The sequence below is a fragment of the Alexandromys fortis genome, unplaced genomic scaffold (assembly GCF_014885135.2).
Source record: "Alexandromys fortis isolate MF-2015 unplaced genomic scaffold, M_Fortis_MF-2015_v1.1 scaffold_63, whole genome shotgun sequence".
In the NCBI taxonomy this organism is placed as follows: domain Eukaryota; kingdom Metazoa; phylum Chordata; class Mammalia; order Rodentia; family Cricetidae; genus Alexandromys; species Alexandromys fortis.
The window spans coordinates 6,540,211-6,565,233 of NW_026067953.1; the positions used below are offsets into that span (position 1 = coordinate 6,540,211).

The 25,023-nt window shown below is 46.0% G+C and overlaps 1 protein-coding gene across 2 annotated transcripts in view; it reads left to right on the forward strand.

The window, feature by feature from the left end:
* The window catches only part of Dglucy (D-glutamate cyclase), a 78,097-nt gene that overhangs the window by 7,753 nt on the left and 45,321 nt on the right, over window positions 1–25,023 (forward strand). For both annotated transcript variants that reach the window (XM_050151463.1, XM_050151464.1), the window contains one exon: window positions 22,485–22,610. In XM_050151463.1, the coding sequence (XP_050007420.1) occupies window positions 22,511–22,610 (100 nt within the window). In that variant the 5' untranslated portion in view covers window positions 22,485–22,510. Of the gene's footprint in view, window positions 1–22,484; window positions 22,611–25,023 lie in introns of those variants that run through there.

Below are 25,023 nucleotides of genomic sequence, written 5' to 3' on the forward strand. Positions count from 1 at the left end.
CCAAGATCCCAATTTTTTGCCCAGCAATCTTGTCTATTTCCCATAGCAGGGATAATAACTATATGTTTTTCTTTGGGTTCACCTTCTTATTTAGCTTCTTTAGGATCACAAATTATAGACTCAGTGACCTATATTTATGGCTAGAAACCAATTATGAGTGAGTACATCTCATGATCCTCTTTTTGGGTCTGGGTTACCTCACTCAGGATAGTGTTTTCTATTTCCATCCATTTACATGCAAAATTCGAGAAGTCATTGTTTTTTATGGCAGAGTAGTACTCTAATGTGTATATATTCCACACTTTCTTCATCCGTTCTTCCATTGAAGGACATCTAGGTTGTTTCCAGGTTCTGGCTATTACAAATAATGCTGCTATGAACAAATGCTTTTGTCATATGATAGGGCATCTCTTGGGTATATTCCCAAGAGTGGTATTGCTGGGTCCAGGGTTTGAGGGCAGGGCAGGCACTGCTGGGGGTAGGGGGAGCTGGGGAGGAAGGCCTCCTGGTTTCTGTGCTGTCCCCTGCTATTCTGTCCTCCTCCCTGCCTTTGCTCGCACTGGGAGCCTAGGACAGAGAATTAGGCTTTTGCAGGCCTAAAATGTGATTTCTGGTTCTTGGTTCAGTTTGTTAACTGGCTCCAGGCAGAATGATGAGCTCCTGGCTGTGGACCCTTTTCCCCACCTTCCTGAAGGCAGCTAGGACTGAGGAGACTGAGGAGCATCTCTTTTTCTTTTTTAATTTAATTTTATTTGTGTGTGTATAAGTGTTTCCACAGATGTGGTGTGTGTGTGTGTGTGTGTGTGTGTGTGTGCAGGTGTTTGTGGAAGCCAGGTCCACCTCGGGTAGTCCACATCGTGTTTTGAGGCAGGGTCTCTCACTGGGACCTGAGACCCACCAATGGCTGGCCAGCGAATCCCAGGAATCCTCTTGTCTCAGCCTCCCCTCTCTGAGATTGCTAACATGCTACTATGCTCAGCTTTTTACACAGGTGTTGGGGATCTTGCTCAGGCAAGTAGTTAACCAGCTGAGTCATCTCCCCAGCCCCAAGAATGCTATTTTCTTGTAGAACAGGCTGCAGAAGTGGTCGGCACATACTATCGAGCTATCTCTTCCTCCTCTTTCGAAGTCTTTTCCATTTATAGCCTGTCTGCACCTGAGTATTTGAGTATTGATACCAGATTTCATAACAGAGATTTCAGCTACTTTGTAACCTGGCAGTTACTGACCATACAATTCAACACACTAACAATTTTCAGTGTGAAGTTCAGAGGCATCAAGTTATCCATATTATTTTGCAGCCAACACCGTCATCCTCGTCCAGACTAAAACTCTCCCTTACCACTGTCCCTTTACCAGCCACTAGGAACGACCACTCTCATGCCCTTACTATCTTTGTGAATTTTACTTCTTTTGTTTTACGAAGATAAGGTTTCTCTGTAGCTTTTTTAAAGCCTGACCTGGAACTAGCTCTTGTAGACCAGACTGTCCTTGAACTCACAGAGACCTGCCTGCCTCTGCCTCCCTAAGTGCTGGGATTAAAGGTGTGCTCCACCACGGCCTGGTTATCTTTGTGAATTTAACTCGTCTGGATACTTCACATAAATGAAATCATAAAGTATTTGTCTTATATCTGGCCTCATTTGCAGTGGCTTTCATGATGTCTTCACATCTGTATTACAGCATGCGCAAGAATTTCGCTCCTTTTTGGATGGTATCGTGTTAGGAGTATACATGCGATTTATTTGTCATCCATCAGGATTATTTGGGTTGCTTCTGCATCTGGGCCATAGGCTGCCAAGAACCTGGGCAAATGAAAATGCAGTGAATTTCCTGCCACCCGCCCTTTGGGCACATTCCTGACATGGGCTTGCTGGATACACGGCCACTCGCCGTCTAGTTTGTTTGAGGAAGAGCCATTTGATCTTCAAAGAGGATCCACCATTTCACATTCATGGCAGAATGTTCAGGGTTAACTTTTCTCAAAATCTCAGCCAACCCATATCTCTGCTTTTGCCTTTGTTTCTCTCAATAGACTCCTGATTATATCCTTGTGGTTTGAGTTGGACTCTGTGATGGTTCGGAGTGCCAGCCTCTTACAATAGCTAATGGATTTGTCCATTTCTTTTGGAGAAAGGTTTATTTAAGCTCCTTGCTCATGGTTTAATTGGGTTATTCATTTGTCATAGCTGAGTGGTGGGAGTTTATATTGCTCATTCTTAAGCACTGTGGTTCCACGAATCTTGACATCTAATAGAGGATGTGTTTCCTAAAACACATGTCTGGGGTTTTGCTGTTGTTGTTTATAAATGATATGATATTTCCTGGCCCTTTACTCTTCCATATGCATTTTGGAATCAGAGCCAGGCATAGTGGCACACACCTGTATTCTCATCAACTCAAGAGACTGAAGAAAGAGAATCACCCGAGTCCATGAGTTTAAGGCCAGCCTGGCAACATAGAAGGACCCCATCTCAAAAATAAATTTGAATTGGTTTGTTAGGTTCTTTTAAAATAAAATCATAAGATATTTCTAAGCTGGCGAGATTGCTTTGTTGGTAGAGTGTTTCTGCACAAGCATGAGTACCTGAGTTCAAGCCCCCAACCCGGAGGGGAAAAATGGATGCATATAATTGCACTCCCGAGAAGGCATAGACAGCTGGACCTCTGGAGCCCAGTGGCCAGCCAGCCAGCTTGGCTATTCGGTGAGTGCCAGACGGGGCCGAGAGATCTTACTCAACATTGTCCTCTGGCTTTCGTGTCCACATGTGCCTGTATACATATGTGAATAAACACAAAAACACACATATACAACACACACACATGTATGTGCATGCATGCACACTTGCTAGACTTTGGTTGAAAATGCCCAGAATGTTTGTGCCAATTTAGAGAAAAGTGACATATTCATGATACCAAGTCTTTCTGTCATGAACAGAATTTTGTCTCCATTTGTTCTTCTTTAAAGACTTTTAGTAAAGGTCTCCATAATGGGATTTCATGTGTTTTCTTAGGTTTATGTCTGTGTATACTGTCTGTGCTTTGGTGGCCTCAGGCTGTCCTGGCTTAGGGCTCACTCTCTTCACAGGCCCAGACCTTTGTGCTTCTTCTATTCCCTGTCTTTTCCGTCTGCACAGAAAATGAGTATTTGTTGATTGATATAATGACATGAAGACTCTTGAGATGAAATCACTGTGGGTCAACTGAGTGACCTGAAGTCCAAATGGCAATGCCTAGGAAGGTTTTAAAACTGTCCTTTCCCATCCCTAGTGTGGCTGTCAGTCTATTTCAGATCTAGGTGGTCAATCAAAATAACCCATTCCCCTGCTCATGAGCATGAAGTGCCCCACCCCTGCCCAGTGCTGGGGATTGAACCTAGAGCTTCCCGAATGCTAAGCAAGAGTTCTACCACTGAGCTGTGCCCTCAGCCACAGGACTATGGGTTTTTTGGTCAAGGGATGGTCACATGACCCATGGAATCACTCTATGTGTGGCTGCAGGGAAATCATAGTCCATGTCTTTGAAATTGTTATCTGCAAAGACCGTGTAAGCAGGGGCCACCAGTGGTCATTTCTGTCGCCCCATAGAAGAAACCATGATCATACCCAATATCATCTATAACCAAATTATCCAAGTTCATAATAGAATTCAGAAAAATTTTAGACATAAAATCAACCCATACAAGTCAATTTCACTTTCATTTACCACTAATCGTTAGAAAATAGAATTTTACAAGATACCAAAGCTGGAACAGGTCAGAAAGGAATGTCCCAGAAGCCTGCAGAGGGTGTGTGGTTCTGCTGACTCAGATTTAGAGCTCCCGCCTTCAGAACTTCTAGCTAACACATTTCTGGTGTTTGCAATGTGGCGTGTGATGTGTGGTAGTCCAGAGGGGCTGTTACATGCCGAGAAGGATTTTTATTACGTTTCTGATGTATTTATTTGTGTGTACACATGCCACAGCATGCGTGTGGAAGTCAGAGGACAACTTTTGGGAGTTGGTTCTCTCTTCTCAACACGTAGACCCTAGGGATCAAACTCGGGTTGTCAAGCTTGGTGGCAGGGACCTTTGTTTGCTGTGCTATCTAGCCAACCCCACCCAGAGATTTGTGACAGGGTCTCTCACTGGGACCTGGGACCCTGACTGGATGGCCAGCAAGTCCCGGATTATAGAGAGGCTGAGAAAGTATAACCATCCTACCAGGAGTGAAGGGATTTTGAAGCGATACTGACTGTTAGACAATGAACCCCAAGGAACTGGGGTTTCTCTAGGAGTCTCTCGTTGGAGAAGAAAAAGGCTGGTCCCTGATGCCAGCCATAGGGGAACATGTGTTCCAGGAAGAGATTTTTTATAGTTCTAACTCCACCTTACAGGACAGACGCCAAACTTTGTGCCAGGAGCCTAGACAGCACCTCGTCAGAACTACTTACTTATTCACGCCTCTTATTGCCCTGTTTAAACTTAAACGTCATGTCAGGACCCAGAGATGGACTTGGAGGGTCACTGATCCCCTTTGTACGGTCTTCTTCCCAGTGAGGCTGTGATGAGCAAACCCTTCTCTGCTTCTATCACTTTCCTCCTCAGTGGCGGACCAAGGCAGGTCATCAAGCCTTGTTTTTTAGGGCTTCCTTGGTCCAGGCTTTGACCCTAAGGACTCTAGTAACCAGGAAACTAAAAGCAGCCACAGTACTTGACTGGGCTGTGCTGGAGCAAGAGAGCCAGGAACGAATGCTAAGTTTCTCCAGGCGGCCAGATAAGGAGCTAGGAACTCAGGTTCAGGGCTGTCTGGAATGCCTACCCCATGACGGGTGATTTCTGAAGTGAAGCATTAAGCCGGGAAATCATTGCTGGGTGTCAGCCTGGACTTAGGGTCACAGGTTTATCACCTGGTGATCTTGTGATGGACGCACCAAGAGGTCTGATGACTCACTGGTGTGTGCCTTGGTGAGGTGTCCTTCCCGCTAGACGTTTCAGGTGTGTAGATTCATTAATCGGGGTGTAGCTCATGAGTGTGTGTGTGTGTGTGTGTGTGTGTGTGTGTATGGATGCATGTTCGTGTGTGTATCCTTATTGTATGTCTGTGTGTATGTATCTTTGTGTGTGTGCTTGTTTGTGTGTATATGTGTGTATGCTTGTTTGTGTGTATGAATGTGTGTATGAATGTTTGTGTGTATGGATGTTTGTGTGTGTATGCATGTCTCTGTGTGTATACTTGTTTGTGTATATATGTGTATATCTGTATGTCTGTGTACATATGCTTGTGTGTGCGTGCGTATTCATGTATGTTTGTGCATGTGTACATGGAGGCGAAAGCAAGGGGACAATCTCAAGTGTCATTCCTCTGGCACTGTACACTTTTTTCTTTTTTTTGAGGTAAGTTTTGTCACTGAACTGAAACTCTCCAAATAGGCTAGGGTAGCCCGCAGGTGAGCCCCAGGGAATCCTCCTGTCTCTACCTTCCCAGCGCTGGGATTACAAGCATGTGCCAGTACACCCGGCTTTGTGTGGGGGTCTTGGGGATCGACCTCAGGTCTTGTGCTTGCCAGGAGGCACATTACAGCCACGTTATCTCCCGAGCCCTCCCCACTGTTATGGTTTCCATAAGCCTGTGCTCTCCTAATCAAATTCATTACGTTCAAAGGGCATACAATTTTATTAGTACAAATAGATTATTTATCATCTTGCACCCCATGGCTGTGCTGGACAGGTGGTGGTTGTGTACCTCCACAAATGAGATGAGGAGTCCTTCTGCCTTAGTGCCTACATGCAGGGGGGGGGGACTCAGAGGAGGTTGCGGCTTTACACACAATGGGGTGACTAAAGGCAAGGACAGACTGCCAGAATGGCACTGTTCTGTAGCAAGTGGGAAAGAGAGCAGCCTGCTCCTCGCAGCCACTCGGGTGCCCTTTACCCAGGTGATAACGTTGACATCTAAAGAGGTTAATATCTGCCCAAGGTCCATAAGGGTAAGAGCAGATCTGCAGCTTGGTGTTTAGTCCACATTCATCTTATCTAAATGTGTGCGGGTTTCTAAACCAAGAGAGAGAAAGTATGTGTGTGTGTGTGTCTGTATATCCATTCTTGTGTGTGAGTGTGTGTGTGTCTGTATATCCATTCTTGTGTGTGAGTGTGTGTGTGTGGTATCCATTCTTGTGTGTGAGCGTGTATGTATATCCATTCTTGTGTGTGTGTGTGGTGTCCACTCTTGTGTGTGAGTATGTGTCTGTATATCTATTCTTGTGTGTGATTTTGTGTGTGTGGTGCCCATTCTTGTGTGTGTGTGTGTCTGTTTATATTCATTCTTGTGTGTGAGTGTGTGTGTGGTGTCCATTATTGTGTGTGAGTGTGTGTGTGAGTGTGTGGTGTCCATTCTTGTGTGAGAGTGTGAGTGTATGTGTGTGGTGTCCATTCTTGTGTGTGAGAGTCTGTGTGTATCCGTTCTTGTGTGTGAGTCTGTGTATATCCATTCTTGTGTGTGAGTGTGTGTGTGTATCCATTCTTGTGTGTGAGTGTGTGTATATCCATCTTGTGTGGAGTGTGTGTTTGTATCCATCTTGTGTGTGAGTGTGTGTGTGTATATGGTGTCCATTCTTGTGTGTGAGTGTGTGTGGTGTGCATTCTTGTGTGTGAGTGTGTGTGGTGTGAATTCTTGTGTGTGAGTGTGTGTGGTGTGCATTCTTGTGTGTGTGGTGTGCATTCTTGTGTGTGTGAGTACTTAAGGACAACCTCAGGTGTTGGTCCCCATTTCTACCTTGATTGAGTCAGGGTCTCTCTTTTGTAGTTCGCCATGGCGTATATCAGGCTATCTGGCTTTCAGGGATTCTCCCATCTTCATCCTCCATCTCCAGCTACAGCAGAGGTTCTCAACCTGTGGGTCTCGACCCCATTGGGATCAAACGACCCTTTTATATGAGTTATAAGACCATCAGAAAACATAGATGTTTTCATTACAATTGATAACAGTAACAAAATTACAGTTATGAAGTAGCAACAAAAATAATGTTATGGTTGAGAATCACCACAGCATGAGGAACTGTATTAAAGGGTCTCAGCACTAGGAAGGCTGAGAACCACTGGCACCATAGGAACATGGGAATTATAAACACACTCTACTGTGTCCAGGTTTACAAGTAAAAAACTGGGGATTCAAACTCAGGCCATCACGCTTTTGCAGCCACCCCTTTGCCCACTGAGCCGTCTCCCCAGCCCCTAAACATGCTGTTAAATGCTATGCATTTCTCCGTGATTCACGCTGCAAAAATGGCATGCATCCAGAAATGCACACGTTTAGCAGCTGCTCCTGGATTCCGATTCAGGCAGAGACACACTTCGAAAACAGTGCTTCTCGTAAAGAGAAGCTGAAACGCTTCTCGCAGAGAGATGGGAGTACTCAACCACAGAAACCCTCTGGGCTGGAAGCCAGGCATGACGGTGCACAGCCAATATGCCAGCACTCCAGAGGCTGTGGCAGAAGGAGCATGAGTTTGAGGTTAGCCTGGGCTACATAGGAGTAAACCTTGCCGCAAAAACATACACACACAAATATACTTTTAAAAAGATCTAAGCTTTGTTCTTTGTATTTAAGGCTAAAGGGGCTATGAAATGGAAACACACCTCATTTCTTTCTTTTTCTTAGGGCTAGGTATCTCCACCTAACCCCAGACGAGTACAGTTCACTGAGCTTGCCTAAAGAGGCGTAACTTTTCCCCTTGCTAACAAAGACCCTGGAGCAAACACGTGCTGATACTTTGATTTTGTTTGCTTGTGTGTGTGTGTGTGTATGTGTGTGTATGTGTGTGTGTGTATGTGTGTGTATGTGTGTGTGTGTGTTCATGTGTGTGCAGGTGAGTAAGATAACAACTTCAGCAAGATCACTTCTCCCCTCCCTTTGCTTGGGTTTCTTGAAAAAACTCAAGTCTCGGCTTGCAGAGCAAGCATCTTTACCAGCTGAGCCATCTTGCCAGGCCACGGTTTTGGATGTCTTTGAAACAGGGTTTTATGTGTTTCACTCTGGCCTCAAATAGAGCTCGCTATGTTCACGGATGACCCTGAATTCCTGACCCTCCCGCATCTTCTTCCTGGGTGCTAGATTTCTATTGCCCTCAAGATGCTAGCGAATGTTCGGAGGAACCATTTCCTACCTCTACTGAAAATACACACTGGGCTCCTCGCAAATCCCTTTCTGTTTTTTTTTTTTTTTTAATAAGTCCTGATGCTCCAGCTGTCAGATCTCGAAGTGTCCACCGCTGGCCAGGCAGAGACCAAAGGAAAAAGGCTTAGCTGCCATCTAAACACAGTGAACTTGGCTGGGAAACAAAGCGGCTCCAGCGGCCAACACTTGCAGGACCGCCATGAATTTTCAGGAGCGAACCCGTGCTTGGCAAGGAATGAGATGAAAACTTCTCCCCACCCGGTGGCCCACATTCTCCTGAGCTTCCGTAGTTTAGGTTGGCTCCTGGGAAAGGCTGGCCATCGCCCATGCGTCAGGGAAGACACATGCATGTGAGGGCCAGGCACTGGCCTGTGCTCAACACAAGACATCTGACGGGATAAGACCATGCCTGGCATTGCTTCTGGGCTGTGTGGCTTTGATAATTTAATCTCCTGACAGCCCAGGGAGGTGTTGGGATTATACATTTATTCGATAAATGATGGGATGGAGACACAACAATGCAGAGTGGAGGAAGAGGGTGTGGTGGTAATGGTACGGAAAGCAATCCGTACTTCTGGAAGACACCAGAAGTGACCTCTGGTCTCCACACAACATGTACACATGTGTGTATGTGTGCACCCTCCACATATGCAAATACACATACAAACACCTTTAGCAAAAGAAGCCTACAAGTCACAAGGGCCACTTTCTAAATCTGACCTTAACAAACTTTAAATGCATAGTTGTAAAGGAAATGTTTCGGTTCGTTTGGGGCTTCAGAGCCCTCAGAAGACAACTGGAGGCATTGCCAGTCTCCATCCTCACTGAGGGGTGTGTGTGTGTGTGTGTGTGTGTACTTGTGTGTCCATGTGGTCAGGAGGTCATGCACACAACACAAGTGCATGGAGCCCGGAGGCGTTGTCAAGTGTCTTCCTCTACTTCCCTCCACCTTGTTTCCTGAGACAAGGTCTCTCACTGTATCTGAAGCTTGTTCATTTGGCTAGACTGGCTAACCAGCACACCACTGGGACCTGCGTCCCAGCTCTGGGACCACAATCGTGTGCCACCATGCCTGGTGCCGGGGATCTGAACTCAGGTCCTCGTGCTTGCGTTACCAATATTTTACCCACCAGATCATCTCCCAGCTCCTCGGTGAATTTTATTGTTAGGATCAAGTACTTGGAAGGCACTCCCTAATGACACACTGAGGTTATGGAATGAGGAAGGAAATGAGATTGAGTAAAGCAGCAGAATTGATTTTGGAGTTGGGTTCTAATGTCGTGAGGAGCCTGGACCTGCAGGAAGGAAGCGGTGTCCCATTTGCATCATGACCGAAAAGCTCCTTGAATTGCATTAAACATTGAACACGCACATTCAGTCAGAGAACTAGTCGATTCAGTGGTAGGGCTATCTGGGTATTCACAATAACGTCACAACTCTAGCTGCAGCTTTTTCCAAAGTTTTCCTCTCTAGGCTATTTTATACTTATGTAAATTGTAGCATGTAAAGTGTAGCATGGCAAATTGGCTGGACCAGATCCACGCCTTGAACCCACAGCCCAAACTTATTTCTTTTTAACGTGGGGCAACCTTTTTTTTAACAGTGGTTCTCGACCTTCTCAATGCTGTTACCCTTTAATATAGTTCCTCATATTGTGGTGACCCCAACCACAAAATTATCTTTGTTGCTATACATCATAACTGTAACTTTGCTAGTGTTATAAATCGTAATGTAAATATTTTTGGAGATAGGGATTTGTTGGAGGAAGGGTTCGCAATCCACAGGGTTCTAATTGGACCAGTCTAGACTACACTCACCAACTCCTGCGTGCAAGTTGATAGCCTAAATCACATGTTCTTTCCTTAGAGTCTTAACTAGAGTCTGGTTCCTTAGAAGCATGTGGATCCCCTACATGGAAATCCAGGCTTCTTACAGAATTGACCAGAATGATCACGATATGGGGAGTTGTTTTTAAGATTTATTTGTTAGTTTCTGCATGTCTATTGCCCACATAAGTTTATGTGCCCCACGTGTATATATACAGGAACCCACAGATATCAGAAGAGGGCATCAGATCCTCTGGATCTAGAATGACAGATGGTTGTGACCCGCCATGTGGGTGCTGGAAACTGCAGTATTAACTGCTGGGTCGTCTCCCCAGCCCCAGGACAGGAAGGAGGAAGCTGCCTTTATAAAATCAAAAGGACAGGAAGGAGGAAGCTGCATATGAGAGCAGCTGCAGGCTGTGTGGCTGCTGCAGACTGTCCTTTGTTCTGGAGAGTAAGTAGTGAAGTGCGGAGCCTGGGAGAGGGGATGGGCATTGGCAGTGCCTGGTGTGAGCTGGGAGTTTCACCAGAGAGTTCACCGGCACGCTCAGGAAACAGGCCTCTCTCCTCACGTCATAAAGGCCTAGCTGGGCCTTACTCACTTCTTGCAATGTTTACCCTGCCTTAAACTTTTCGGTGCAGAGATAAAGAGAAGGGCGCTCACAGTCACAGAGAGTCAACTGGATACTGACTCCGAGCAAGAGGCCTTTTGTAATTGTACTTTCTACTTCCTCTTGGTAGAGACCGCATGTCCCTGGGACACAACTGTGACCCCACTTCACAGACTGGGAGATGAGGAAGGACGGGGAAATAACTGACAGAGTCGCTCAGTCCATAAATGGGAAAGGGGGGTTGAGATCCCTCAAGACTGCTGACTATACAATCCACATGCAGGGAGCCAGGGAGGGATCTGGCCCAGCCCCTGAGGATTACCTTGTACTGTGTATCACGCATCAGGCAGCCAGGCATTGTCACCTACTCTGAAGCTTGAGTGTGTCCTGTGATGCATGACATGTCCCGTGCACAGAGACGCTGACGAGGGTAGGGTCTAAACTGGGGCCTCATTTGTACCTGCTCCAGGGGACTAAGGATGGAAATCAAACCTGAGAGAGGTAGACGGGCAGCCACTGAGCATCCTGTAACAGCAACACTCTACTTCTCATACCCTCGTCCCTAACAGGTATCGTTATCGGCCATACACGAGAGCTCTTTCGGCGCTTGAAGCATTTCCTCCCAGAACTGCCGCAAAGCCCCTTTGAGACAGGTGTTATTATTCTCCCCCTTTTATAGATGAGAAAGCCAAGGACCATGGAAGCTGAGGTCGCAGCAGGCAGCTTGTCCCTGTGAGGTATATACTCTTTCATCTCTCTGAAAAGGTGCCCATCCATCTTGAATGACTAGCAAATGGATGAGTCGGGGTTTGAACTCTCGTTCTGTCTGACTCCAGACTGTGGGCTAAGTACTTTGTTTCAAAGCCAACTTGAGGAGAATCTTCCAGTGAGTGATTTGGCGTTGAGTCTCTTTCCCTGAAGAGAAGTCCTGTTCCCAGGAAAGCTTGTGGTCCTCTCATTGGAATAAGCACATAAGGTCCTTCCTTGCATACCTGTGCATACTGGCATCACGGCTCCTCTTCCTCACTTCCCACTTCTTCCCTGAACAAGCCACTTCGCTTGAGTTCCTCTGGGGAGTGGGAGTCTTCTGGACCTCTGCCACATCAGCCATGGGCTGATGCAGAGGGTGTGAGCCTCTCCACGCTTAAGAACACAGACAGCAAAAGCCGAACCTTGAACTGGAAAGACCCGTGAGAGCAATCACAGGTATGACAACTGCGGCAGGAGAAGGTGGCTGTGGAGAAGTGGATTGCCCCCCCCCCTCTTTTTTATGTTCCGTTTTTAGCTGTGTTTTTTCAGAGCAAGTAGGTGCCATGGTGATAGGAGCCATAGAAATAGATGGAGTGCACCTCCCAGCACGGGGCTGCTGAGCTGTTCCCATGGAGATGCACCAGGGAAAGCCGGGGACTTGCCCCTGCAGCTGCCAGCTGCACACTGGGAGTAGGCCCTGGAGGCTTCTTACTGTCTTTCTGGAGTCGTCCCAGGGCCCGAGAGTGCTCCATCCCTCCCAGAGAGAGCATCCTTGAGTCTTCCCAGGGAACCCATTTAAGGAACCTGACTTTTCTTTAGCACAGCCATCTTGCTTGATAGTCACCTTAAAACAAATCTTACGAGACCTCCTCTTCCCACAGTTGTGACCGCGCGTCTAGGTCCTGCCTGGATATAGAACTGGCACTGGGTTCACGCTGGATAATAACAAATTTAGGGCGGGGACTGAGTACTGAACATTTGGTGCTCAGAGATACTCATAAAATGTAATGTCAGAAGATCCAAGCCAGGAAGCCAGGCGGGGCGGGAGTGATCCTACTTGAGACTGACGCTTAAGTCTGTGAAGCCTCACTGGAGCACAGGGAGGCCTAGACTCAACTATTTTTGGACACAGCTTTAGTGGACTCGGAGCCTTTGGAACAATAGCTGGAGCCATGGCATGGCTCTTATGTAACCGAATCTGCAAGGTTGTGGATGTGTGCACAGACGAACCTGGTCAGAGCGCTGCTCTCCTTTATCTGGATTCTGCATACTCTTCCAAATGTAACCCCTGGATAAACACATCATTCGAACCTAACTGCCTTAGATTGATTGGACAGAGCATAAGAGGATTAAAGCGTGTTATTATTGCTGTTCTATAATATCTATTTCTGTTAGAAGACACTACTATCTGTATATTCTGAACATTTCCTTTCATATGTCAGCGCTCTCGGGTGGCACACTTCTTCAGGGGCGGGGCTAAAGCCATCCCGGACTAAGGTATGGTTCTAAGACTAAGTGCTAACCAGGTGAAATTCATTTTACTTTCAGTTAAAGAAGCATGTACATGCTCCTAACAAAGGAGATGGGTTTTTTTTTTTAATTAGTAACATAGTCAATTTCATGAACAGTTGCATAAATAGTTAGAAACTGTGAAAATTATAGTACTGGGAGATACTAAGGGAATATCTGTCCTGGCACGCGTGGCATCTGACTCCTTGTCACTGAAGCCCTGTCCCAGCAATGGGGGTGTTTGAAGCCTCCAACCCCTCCAGTCTAGGAGTGATGTGTATGGTAGCCTTGGCTTGTAGGTCATACCATTAAAGTAGGCAGTGCAAAGCTAGCTAGACATCATTAAAGTAACCAACCGTCTGGCTTAACTTAGGACTCACCCAAGCGACCATGTGACTTGGCACTGACCACTGGCAGCATCTGCACTCAGACACCATGTGGATTCCTGGGTCTTATTTCGTGGGTACAGGAATGTGTTCTGGTGGAGCCATTACAGAAACTCCATATTAAATAAGTAAACACGCGTGCTCTAGTTTCACAGGCCAAGCCAGTTCTGAAGCAGAGGGATGCTTTTCTTGCCCAGAGCAGTCCTGCCTTGGAGCTTTGCCCCTTGGTCGGGTTACTCTACTTGGCTAGGCGGCTCACGGCCCATCCACTGTGAAGGACCTGCTCCCCGATGTCCTGGGACTCTCAGCACGGGCATTCACGGTCATGTTGGCAGACAGTTACAGCCAGGTTTTCAGAGGCATACAGTGAAGGTCTGGCCACACGAAACCTCCACACAAAACCAGTCTTTCCCAAGAAAGGTTTGGGAGAGGAACCCCACGGCTGATCAAGGCCCACAGGAGTCTGAAGGAATTCTCTACAGCTCTGATTTCCACTGAACTTTTACAGGAATGTCCAATATTAGCTGTCACAATTACCGTTTTTAAATATGCATTTTTAAATTTTAAGTTTTAACTTCCTTAGTAAAATATTTCTTGCATGAAATTGTACAGTTGTTTGACATTTTTATGTGCATAGAACAGTGTCATTAAGTTATCACCACCATCTTTTCCCGAAACAATTTCCGTCTTCTCAACCTGAAGCTCCAAACACTAACTGCCCGCCGTCTCCACTGCCAGCCCCTGGCAGCTCCCACTCTCTGCTGTGTCTGTGAACTCAACTGATCAGGGTCCCTCGTGTGAGTGGACTCTCACAATGTCTGTCTTTCTGTGTCTGGCTTGCTTCAGTTAAGATAATGCCTTCAGGCGTTGTCTGCTAGAGCGTGTGTCATGGAGGATGAGAGCTACCCCACTGTTTACATACTCCACGTTTTGTTTACCCACAATTTAATTCTACCATGGTTTATTTCTTCTCATTTTGTTAAGATTTTGAAAGAGTCACAAAATGACGAAAAGTCTAAGAACGGCAACCTCAGAATCCCTGGGTGATTTCACAGCATTCCCCAGTCTTCAACGAATTATTTAATATCTGTATGATCTACAGGTTCCTCTGTTAGTGAGTTATAAACTGGTCCTATCATTATTTCTATTTTTATTACATTTGATTGATTGACTGATCGATTGATTGATTGATTCGTGTGCACGGTGTATATGTGCAGAGGTCAGAGTTGATGCTCTTATTTCACCATGTCGGTCCTGGGGTTCAAGATCGGATTGTCAGGCTTGGAGGCACGTGTCCTTGCCTGCTGAGCCGTATCTCTAGCCCACACTCCCATCATTATTTTAAATGTTTATTTATTATATGTGTGTGGGTGTTTTATGTCTATGCACCACAAGCGGACCTGGTGCCTGTGGAAGTCAAAAAAAAGTGGGACAGGTCACCTGGGAAGTGGAGTGACAGACAGCTCTAAGTGTGAGCTGGAAATCGAAGCCAGGTCCTCAAAAAGAGCAGCCAGGGCTCTTGAGTGCAGAGCCATCTCTCCAGGCCCACTATTCATTGTTTTAAGGCTCCCCCTTCCCTCAATGTGACCAGTGAGAGTTCACCCTGTGTTCCTTCTGAAGGTCTCATTATTCTTTGAACACACTTTTGCTTTCTGGAAAAAAATATTTCAGGATCATCCTACAGTCTCCTTGCCCCCAGCAATCACAACGACAGATTGCATTTCTTAAACTTTCATTTCAATGATTTTTAGTATAATTTCCCGGGTTTCTTTTCCCATTGTGGGATAAATAGCTTGACAAAAGTCACGGAAGGGAGGAAGGGTTTATATCAGTCCATGACAGTGGCGACTCAAGGAGCTTGAAGCATCTGGTCACATCACATCTGCAGCCAGCAACAGAGCACAGTGAACCCAAGGGTTCAGCTGCTTTCTCTGTGTTTATACAGTCCAAGACCCACTGACCAGAGAATGGTCCTGCCCACAATTAAAATGAGTCTTTCGCAAGGAACTCAGGACCGCGAGGGGTGCACCCACACACTGAGACAATGGGGATGTTCTATAGGGAACTCACCAAGGCCAGCTCGCCTGGGTCTGAAAAAGCCTGGGTTAAAACAGGTCTCACTGAACATAGCCGACAAGGAGGACTACTGAGAACTCAAGATCAATGGCAATGGGTTTTTGATCCTACTGCAAGTATTGGCTTTGTGGGAGCCTAGGCAGTTTGGATGCTCACCTTACGAGACCTGGATGGAGGAGGGTGGTCCTTGGACTTCCCACAGGGCAGAGAACCCTGATTGCTCTTTGGGCTGACGAGGGAGGGGGACATGATTGGGGGAGGGGGAGGGAAAAGAGAAGAAGAAGGTGAGGAAGAGACAGAAATCTTTAATAAATTAAAAAAAATAAAGATAAAGAAAAAAATGAGTCTTTCTACATCCGTTAACACAATCAAGAGACAGACATTCTTAGGGGCTATCCTTAACCTAGATAGCCCTGACAGGTGTGCCCAGAGGCTTGTCTCATGGATAATTCTAGATTCTATCAAGCTGACAACACCAACCATTATAAATAAAACACACATTGAATAAACTTTCCCATTTTGCCATGTTTATATGTATAGAGCTGTGTCATTAAACACTTCTACTTGGTTTTGTGCCATGTGTGGACCTGGTGCCTAGAGAAATCAGAAAAGGATGTCAAATCCTCTGGGAATTGGAGTTACAGACTGCTGTGACCACCATGTGGGTGCTGGACATTAAACCCGAATCCTCTAGAAGAGGCCATCCTTTCTCAGCATGAATTTCCCCCAAGGAATCTCAATTCATTTTAACAGTAAAAGGGGTCCTCAGTCCAACAATCCGTGCATCATCAGATAGACTCATTCCCCCTGCGAGGTACTGCCTGCCCCCAGGCAGATTTAAGAGATACGCACTCCCCACACACAGACCTACATTCTTGAAAATCTAGTTCTGCCAAGCACTAATCTAATTCTGGCATTTGAGAGGCAGAGGCAGGCAGATCTCTGTGAGTTTGAGGCCAGCCTGGTCTACATACTGAGTTCTAAGCTAGCCAGGGCTATAGAAATGAGTTCCGGTCATAAAGCAAACATTCAATTCTAGGCAGTGATGCCCACTATGCCTAGGAATGAGTGTCTCCTGATGCAATTCAGAAGGTCCAGGATTTGTTACAGTGTTTTTCTTGCCATGTTGTACCTCCCTGAAGAGAAACAAAGTTCTTAGGATTCTAACATGTTGAATTTGTAAATATAATCAAAATCTCCCCTTGCTGTCATCTCCTTTTACACAGAGCTGCCCTTTCAGGCTGTTTGGACTCTCACCCTTGCAGGCCAGGTCTGGGCAGCACCTCATCACCACCACAGGAGCGCATTCTCACTCCCGTGGAGCTGAGACACGGCAGCCTAGGGGCTCTGACACCTTGCTTTGGGCCACTATGACTTTCTGTGCCCAGCTCTGACTTGTGGCTCCTACCTCTCTTTGCTCCACCCAAAGGCTTTAGGACTGAATCCTTTATCAAAGGGAAGGTGAAGGAACCACTGTTCCTCTTGATGGGAAATATTCCTTTGTTAACAATTCTTTTCATATTGGGAGCACTTGAAGCTGACCTAGTCAATAAACAAATGCTAATTCTCACTGCCAGCATTTACCCCCTCTTTCGTCTCTGTTATTGCCATGACACATGTAATGAAATGTTTGTACAGTTAGGATGCCTTCTTCCTTACAGCAACATTTATTTTGCAAATTTGCAGTTGTATTTAGGCTACCACCAGCAACTCTCTTGGCAAACACTGAGCAACTCCCACCACAGAAATTAATGAGTAGAGACAAGGTCTGAACACCTACTCGTTCTGTTCTCTCGCTAGCACGTGGAGGGACTCTGGGGAACTGGTCCAGGGGACAGCTATGGAAACCAGAAATGGCGTTTTGTAACACTGCAAACTCTGAGTTCTTGTAAACAAGTCTTCTAGGTTAGCTTGAGCATCCAGGAAACGGACTGTATGTTCCAGTTTTTGTGTGGGACCCTTGAGGTCCCAGATCCAGTCCTACATCAATATAAGAGTCCTCTGTGTTTGTTGCTGACAGAGCAGAATGAGGTGGTATGGGAAAAGAGCATGCAATGTCCCAGTGAAGCCTTGCTGTACTGTGTAGTTCTTGACCTCCGTGAACCACTGGTTTCTCTGTGAAACACGTGCTGCCACGAGCTGCTCAGCCCCATGGCGTATCGCCTGCCTCTCTGGCTGCCTCCTCTCAGGGGTCCTAGTGAATGATGCTTTCGGTACCCATCCCCCTTGTAAGTGCTACCTGTGTGCTGGGTACTGTTGCCGGTGCCCCTCCCTGTGTCACATACGAATGCACAGAAAATTGGGTCCCTCCCCGAGTTTCCCTACTACTGTCCCTTCTGTCCAGACTGAAAAGGTCTTTCATTTTTACTCAAGCAACCCCCTACTCCTCAGTTTGGACTCCGCTTCTTTTCCAGCTCCCGTCCATGTAGCCTAGGAATGCTAAGCACATTATATTGCAGCTAGCTGTTTACTTTTTTCCTCTCCACAGGAGACAGGCATGATGGTAATTATGTGTTTAATGTCTGTCTCCTGGGATGGTGAATCCCTAAGGGCGTAGGTTGTGGCTGTCGTATTACCACAGTGTCTCCAGCACACGGAGTAACGAACGGAGACAATGCTTCTACAAGGCTAAATGGGAACCAGGTCAGGAAATGACCCAGAAGCACACATGCACTCACTCATTAGGTCTGAGTACAGCTATGAGGGTCATACTATTGGTAGTCTGTGACCTGAAGGTAAGACAAACATGGAGAGGTCAGTGATTCCCCATAAGTGTGCAGCTAGGTTGAGAATCCAACTTCTCTCAGTTGGATGATGGATGGATGGATGGACAATGGATGGATGGACGATGGATAATGGATGAATGAATGAGTGAGTGGGTGAATGGATGAATAGATGGATGAGTGTTTGAACAGATGGGTGGATAAGCAGGTGGATGATAGATGTATTGATGGGTGAATGGGTAGATGTATGGATAGATGGGTAGATGTGAATTTCAGAATTCCAGGACTGCCAGGACTGTTACACAGAGAAACCCTGCTGAGAGAGAGAGAGAGAGAGAGAGAGAGAGTTCATGGTGGAATGTGAGACTTTTGGATTAGAAGGGAAGGCCCTCTTGAGAGTCTCTGGCTCCCAGAGCTGGTCTGTATGGATTTGAATAGAGTTGGTGTGCTTGAACATAGAGAATCCCCAGCCTTGTTTCCTTCATATGTTGGAGAAGTTGTCTCAGATGAGGCACAGAGAGATGCCTTGTTTTAGAACTCTCAAGACAGCTCAGAAGCTAAGGATGTTTGCTGTCGTATCCAACAATGAGTCCAATCCATGTGTATGTGCATGCACACACAAATAAATAACAAATAAACGTAAAAAAAAATTTAAAGAGCTAGCTCATTTAAAAAAAAAAAAACTAGTTAAGTAATCTAGATTCCTGGTCTGTATCTGGTTTGAATATGTGCCCTATGCTATTTAGTTGTGTATTTGTTTGTTCTTTAAAATTTACTTTGCTTTTTTTTTTGAGAGAGAGAGAGAGAGAGAGAGAGAGAGAGAGAGAGAGAGAGAGAGAGAATATATGACTACATAGCCAAGACTTGCCTTAAACTTATTATGTAGTCCAATCTAGCCTTGAATTGGCAACCCTCCTGTCTCAGGCTCCTAAATGCTGAGACCAAAGATATGTGCCAACATGCCTGACTATTAAACTTCTATTTCTTTAATAAGCTATTCAAAGTTTTAGGTATTTTGCTATAATAACACAAAAAAAAGACAAGGACAAATGTACACATAATCTCCAACATAATCAGCCCTGGGTGTGTTCCATTAACTTAGTGGTCTCTAAATTATCTATAGGACAAACACCACTGCCACATTCTCTAGGATTTTATTCGCTATCTGAAAATATTTTAGGATGCATCACTAGAATTGAATTGCTTAAATTAAGCAAAGGACTGGCTCTGTGAAGGTGGAATTTCAGCCATGCACCATAGGGGTGGACCGGATATTTTTACTCAGGACTTTGGGTGTGTCCGACCCTGATGAGAGGACATTTGTCTTTGGGACCCATTATTGGCATCGTTGGTGCCAGGGAATAATAGTATTTATGATTTGATGGTTTGTTCTTCTCTAAAGGGAAAAAGAAAGCTCTTGATAGGAAAGTGGCTTCTTGGAACTCAGCCCAGACTCACTGTTTTAACCTTGTCTCCTCTCACTTCTAGAGGAAGATACCAAGGAAGGAGATACCTTCCTCAGCAGTGGCACCCAGCTGTGAGTTCACAAAGGGTCATGATGGAAAGCCAAAGGAGTTTTGTATTTTGTTCTCGAAGAAACATACAGATTGTGGCCCTGCAATCACGTTGTGGTTAATAAGGGAATGGTTTGTGTTGTTGCTAAGATGCACAGATTCTTAGTACCATGGATGGATGGATGATGGATGGATGGATGGATGGATGGATGGATGGATGGATGGATGGGTGGATGGGTGGATGGATGATGGATGGATGGATAGATGATGGATGGATAGATGATTATACAGATTATACCCAATACATAGATTGGGTAGGTAGATACCATTAACTCATTAACTTAATCTGGTTTGGATTATATTATGTCTGTACCCATTAATTATGGGACTTTATGTAACTTCTTGGACCTCCCTTAGCCTCTGCTTCCTTGTCTACACTGAGTTTAACCTTTAGTACCTTTCTTGGAAGGTTATTACAATTAACCAATAGATGGGGCCTGGCACACCGTGGGTGCCCAGAAATGGTGGCAGCTGCTATCATTTGTTGTGAGTAGACAGTTTAAACTCTATTTAGGGAATAACCCAGAAGATAGGAAGTTAGATGCCAGATAGGACACTGTTTTTGTCCTTCCAACTGGGCATGCACACACGGCACACACGCGGCTTGCTTTTCATGGGACAGGTTTCTACCTACCCATATTTATTTCTGTGTTGGGAGGTCAGTTGAGGGTCTTCTTATCTTTCTATTTACACAATAGATGAATAAGGAGAAGGAAGGCAGCATCCCTCAGGAGCCGGACTAAGGCCTATCAGCTTTCACTGCCAGGTCTCATGGGGGTCTCATTTCACTGGAGTTTGGTTCACAGTCTTTCATCCTCCAGCTTCGCGTGGACCTGAGACCAGAGACTCTGGTTGCCGTCTCCCACGCCATTGCAGAATACTTCTGCCTTTGGCCTTTACTCAGAGCCAGATGGAGGTGCTAAGTCCCCTGCAGGGCCTCTGGGAAGCTCAGACATCTAGGACTTCAGCTGCTGACTGGCTGCATGAGCCAGTGTCTGACCTGCCGGCCCAGGAGACAAGCGCTGGTTCAACCTGCCAGAACCTCAGCTTTGCCTTCCACTGGGGCCCGGAATCCAACCTCACCTGACCCTGTGGGCTCCCAACCCCAGCTGGGACTGACTGTTCTCTCCTCTGTGCCCTCTTTGTTTGCAGCTATTGAATCCAAGCACTCCAGTCGGTTTTAAATGCACTCTCTTCTTCCTAGCGTGATCTTCTTCTTTTGTTTGTTTGGGATTCTATACAAGCGCAAATCTATCCTAAATTAGACCTGAAGCTTACTTACATGGTTTTCTACCTAGGAGATTGGCTAGAGTTAAAAACACAAATTGGTGGTTTTGAATCCCACTGAGTGTATCTCTTTCGATAGAAATAGTTGTGGAAAATCAGGCGTGTCTAAACTCCTCACTCTAACGCTGCCCTCAAACCACGCGTCCTTCCCTTCTGCAACCAGCCAGTCATCCAGCAAACACTTGCTTTTGTGTTTTTATGCCAGGTACTTGGCCTATCTGAATAAAAAGAACGTGGGCCAGAGGTGGGTGCTGCTAGCTAACCCAGCTGAACACTCAGGGCCACGTAAGAAATCAACCTATAAGGTTTCTTCTAGGCATAGTTTCCTACAGCTTTGAGGCCGTTTCTATTTTTAAAAATAATCTTTAAACTTCGTATGCAGTGTATGTGTTCATATGCATTCACACATGCTTGGGGGCTGTGTGCATAGAGGTTAGAGGCTGGGCATCTTCCTCAATCATTCTCCACCTTGTTTTCCTAGACAAGGTCTCTCCTCACTGGACCTGGAGCTCACTGATTGGTTAGACTGACTTGAGCCCCAGGGTTCCTCCTCTCTCTACCTCCTGAGTGCTACATACACTTTCAAGCCCACTCTGGTGTGCACGAATCTTTGCGTGGGTGCTGGAGATCCAAACTCAGGTCCTCTTATTACACAACAAAGCACTTTACCAACTGAGTAATTGCTCAAGTCCCAAGTTGTTTTCTGTTTGTTTGGGGGTTGTTTTTTTTTTGTTTGTTTGTTTGTTTTTGGTTTTTCGAGACAGGGTTTCTCTGTGGTTTTGGTTCCTGTCCTGGAACTAGCTCTTGTAGACCAGGCTGGTCTCGAACTCACAGAGATCCGCCTGCCTCTGCCTCCCGAGTGCTGGGATTAAAGGCATGTGCCACCACTGCCCAGCTTCAAGTCCCAAGTTTTAAACTTTTCATTGTAATTTTAAAACATATTCTGTATTTAAATTTTACAACATATATTCTTTTACCAAAGCCCAAATAAATCACTGTAGAAGGAAGTATAAACAACAAAACACCAAGTCCCTACCTTCTAAGACCCCCGGTCTGAACATCAAAAGTCACAGCGACAGCTAGTGAATCTGGGGTTTCATCTGAAACTATAAATGCCGCTCCCTCGTTTATTCTGTCCAGGGAGAGAATTTGGGGATGTACTGCATACTTGCGTTGTCCTAGGTGCTCTGTAGCCTGTGGAAGGAGTCTAAGACGTGTCTCCATCTGCCAGGTACTAGGGAGAAAATGGTGTTCAAAGTCAAGTTGAACATTAGGCTGCCGTGGGTTCCGCCCCACAAGAGTAGTTCAAAGAATGTTCTGAGAGCGAGGAAGCCTGTCCCAGCCTATTGGCTGCTCTGCAGAGACCAGGGTTCTGGGCTGCTGCTGTGGAAGATGAGGCCCTGGGGGTGAGATAGGGTCGGGAGAAGAGCATGCAGAAGTCACAGGCATTAGAGAGCTCACTGAGACCTGACGGGGAAGAGCTATCCTCAACAGTGCCTGGCCATAGACAGCCCAGGGCAGAGCATCCTGCACCAACTCTGCACCTATAGGGAAACTACCTCTAACCTCTTCCTTCCTCCATTGTGCAGGTTCCCTGCAGCCCTTTGGGGACAGCATGGTGCTCTTTTCACTTCTCCTGAGGTCCCGTCTTCCCTCTGCCATAAGGCGTCTACCAAAGACAGCACACATTGGAAACACAGCCATCATGACTGAAGGTAAGCGGGACTAGACATTTGGCTGAGTGTTGGTTTGGTTTTATTAAGCAGGGTTTCACATCACTAGCCCAGGCTGGATTCAGACCCATTACACAGTTGAGGATAACCTTGAAATTTTGATCCTCCTGACACCACTTCCTGAGTGCTGAGATTACAGGTGTACTACAGTGCCTGAGTATGTGTGTATATGTGTGTGCACTCATGTGTGTGTGCATATGTATGTAAATTGTGTGTGTGTGCACATGCATACACACGCACATCCTGTCAGTCAGAAAAAAAAGAGCAAACATGCTATTAGATTAGGTATAGTCACTATTTAACTTCCCAGAATGTTCTGACAGTTTGGACTAGTTTTGAGGTGTGGAAACCTCATGGGAGGGTCTAGCGCTATCCGGTTCAGCTTGCTTACCAAACTCCATATGGAGAACTACCCACAGACTCAGACCATAAAAATAATGGTTTTATGCTAGCATGGTGGCTTATGCATATAATTCCAGCATTTTGGACACTGAGTGGGAAGATTGCTGAGAATTTGAGGCTAGCCTTGGCTACATACTGAGACGCTAAATCAAAAAATAAAACAAGAAGAAGAAGAAGAAGGAGAAGGAGAAGGAGAAGAAGAACTGTTTTTCCCCCTGGGAAAAGAGGCACGGGCCACGTGTCTTCTAAACTGCCCTTGTTCCAGATCAAATTTCCCTACCCTATGATGGCCTTACTCTCTGTGTGGCACCTATAGTTCCACTGTCTCTTAGGCGTGACAGCCAGTGCTCCCCAAGTCCTGAAACACATGCACATGCATGCAGACATGTGATATGCCACTCATCCAAGTCCCACCAACATTTCACAGTACAAACCTTTAAGGCTTTAAGATATAGTGTGGTAGAGGACTTGCCTACTATTCTCAAGGCCCTGGATTCTATCCCTTGCACCAAAAGAAGAAAGAACAAAAAGGTAGTCTATAGACTTCTCTGGTTATGGTGCAAACACCAAAGAAAAAGACAGTAGTGTGCTTAATGTGCTTAAAACAAGAGTTCTTATTTAACAGATTGCTATGAAGGCCTTGGTTGTTATTTGTGGGTTAATCGGTACCTATCATTGCATAGCAAAACACCCTAAGAGTAATGGCTTAGAGCTATAAATTTCACAAGTCACAAGCAGACGCTGGGCTTGGTGAAGCAGTTTCTCTGCCTGCACCATCTGGCTGGACCATCCCAGATGCCTTCTCCCTCACTCCGATGACCGATGAGGTGACTGGACCAGAAAGCCTAAAATTCCTTTCTGTGGAGCCTCCGTCCGCTGGCTAGCTTCCATTGTTACCTTGAGAAGCCGAGAGTCACCTGGGAAGGGGGAAACCTTAACTGGGTAAATTTCTCAATCAGATTTCCTGTGGCTGCATCTATGGAGTATTTTCATGATGGCTAATTGTTTCAAGAGCCCCCAGCCCACGGTGAGCAGCTCCTTCCCTAGGTAGGTGGGTCTGGACTATAGGAGAAAATCAGCTGAGCACAAGGCCGGTGAGCGGCATTTCTCCACAGCTTCTGTTTCTGTTCTTGGGTTCCTGCCCTGACTTTCCCCAAACAATGAATTGTAGCCTGAAAGTGTAAGCAAGTTAAACCCTTTCCTTCTCAAGCTGCTTTTGGTCATGGCGTTCATCACAAGAGAAAGGCAAACTCAGACACTCTCCAACATGGTGGCCAGTTTTGTTGGTAGCTCAGGACTCCAAGAGAAAGCAGTCCGCTAAGATATATATGCAAGCCATGACCCAAGACTGTCCACACCACAGACTAATGTCCTCTCAGCCAAAACAAGTCACATGGCCAAGGCCCAAGCCATTGAAGAAGGTCTGTTGGTACATGAACAGCAGGAAGCAGAATTTATACAAAAGACCCCCAAGGTCTAGCAAAGCCATTGTACACCTTCAGCAAACAGGAGTCTCACCCCAGACAGTGACCGCATCCTGGACCCTCAAGGGGGCAGTGGGTCAGAACCCCCAGAGTGGACAGTGAGAGTGTGGTTCCCAGATTTGCTCCTCACTAGAGCCACACTATGAGCAACCAATGTGACCTTCCCAGGCTTGTTTCCAAAATAAAAAAAAAAAAAATGGGGACAGTCTCCTCCACGGGAGCCTTCTGGAGGGCTATGTGGGCTGCTAAGCTCCTTCCAAGCCAACTGCCGTCTGTAGGATGATCCATCAGGAGGTGCACGCTTCAAAAGCTGGAGGACTCCAGCCTAGGGCTCAGTGTTACAGGCTTCTAATCTGATTAACAGCACTGAAGGTTTGCTTCCCCCTCTTTCTTGCTAAAAAATCGATTTTTGGTTAAAAGACTCAGAATTAATCACTGGGTTTCTCTCCACAAAGAGAAAGTGTCATGACCTTAAATGGAACCTGAGAGCCCGGGGGATGTGTGAATCA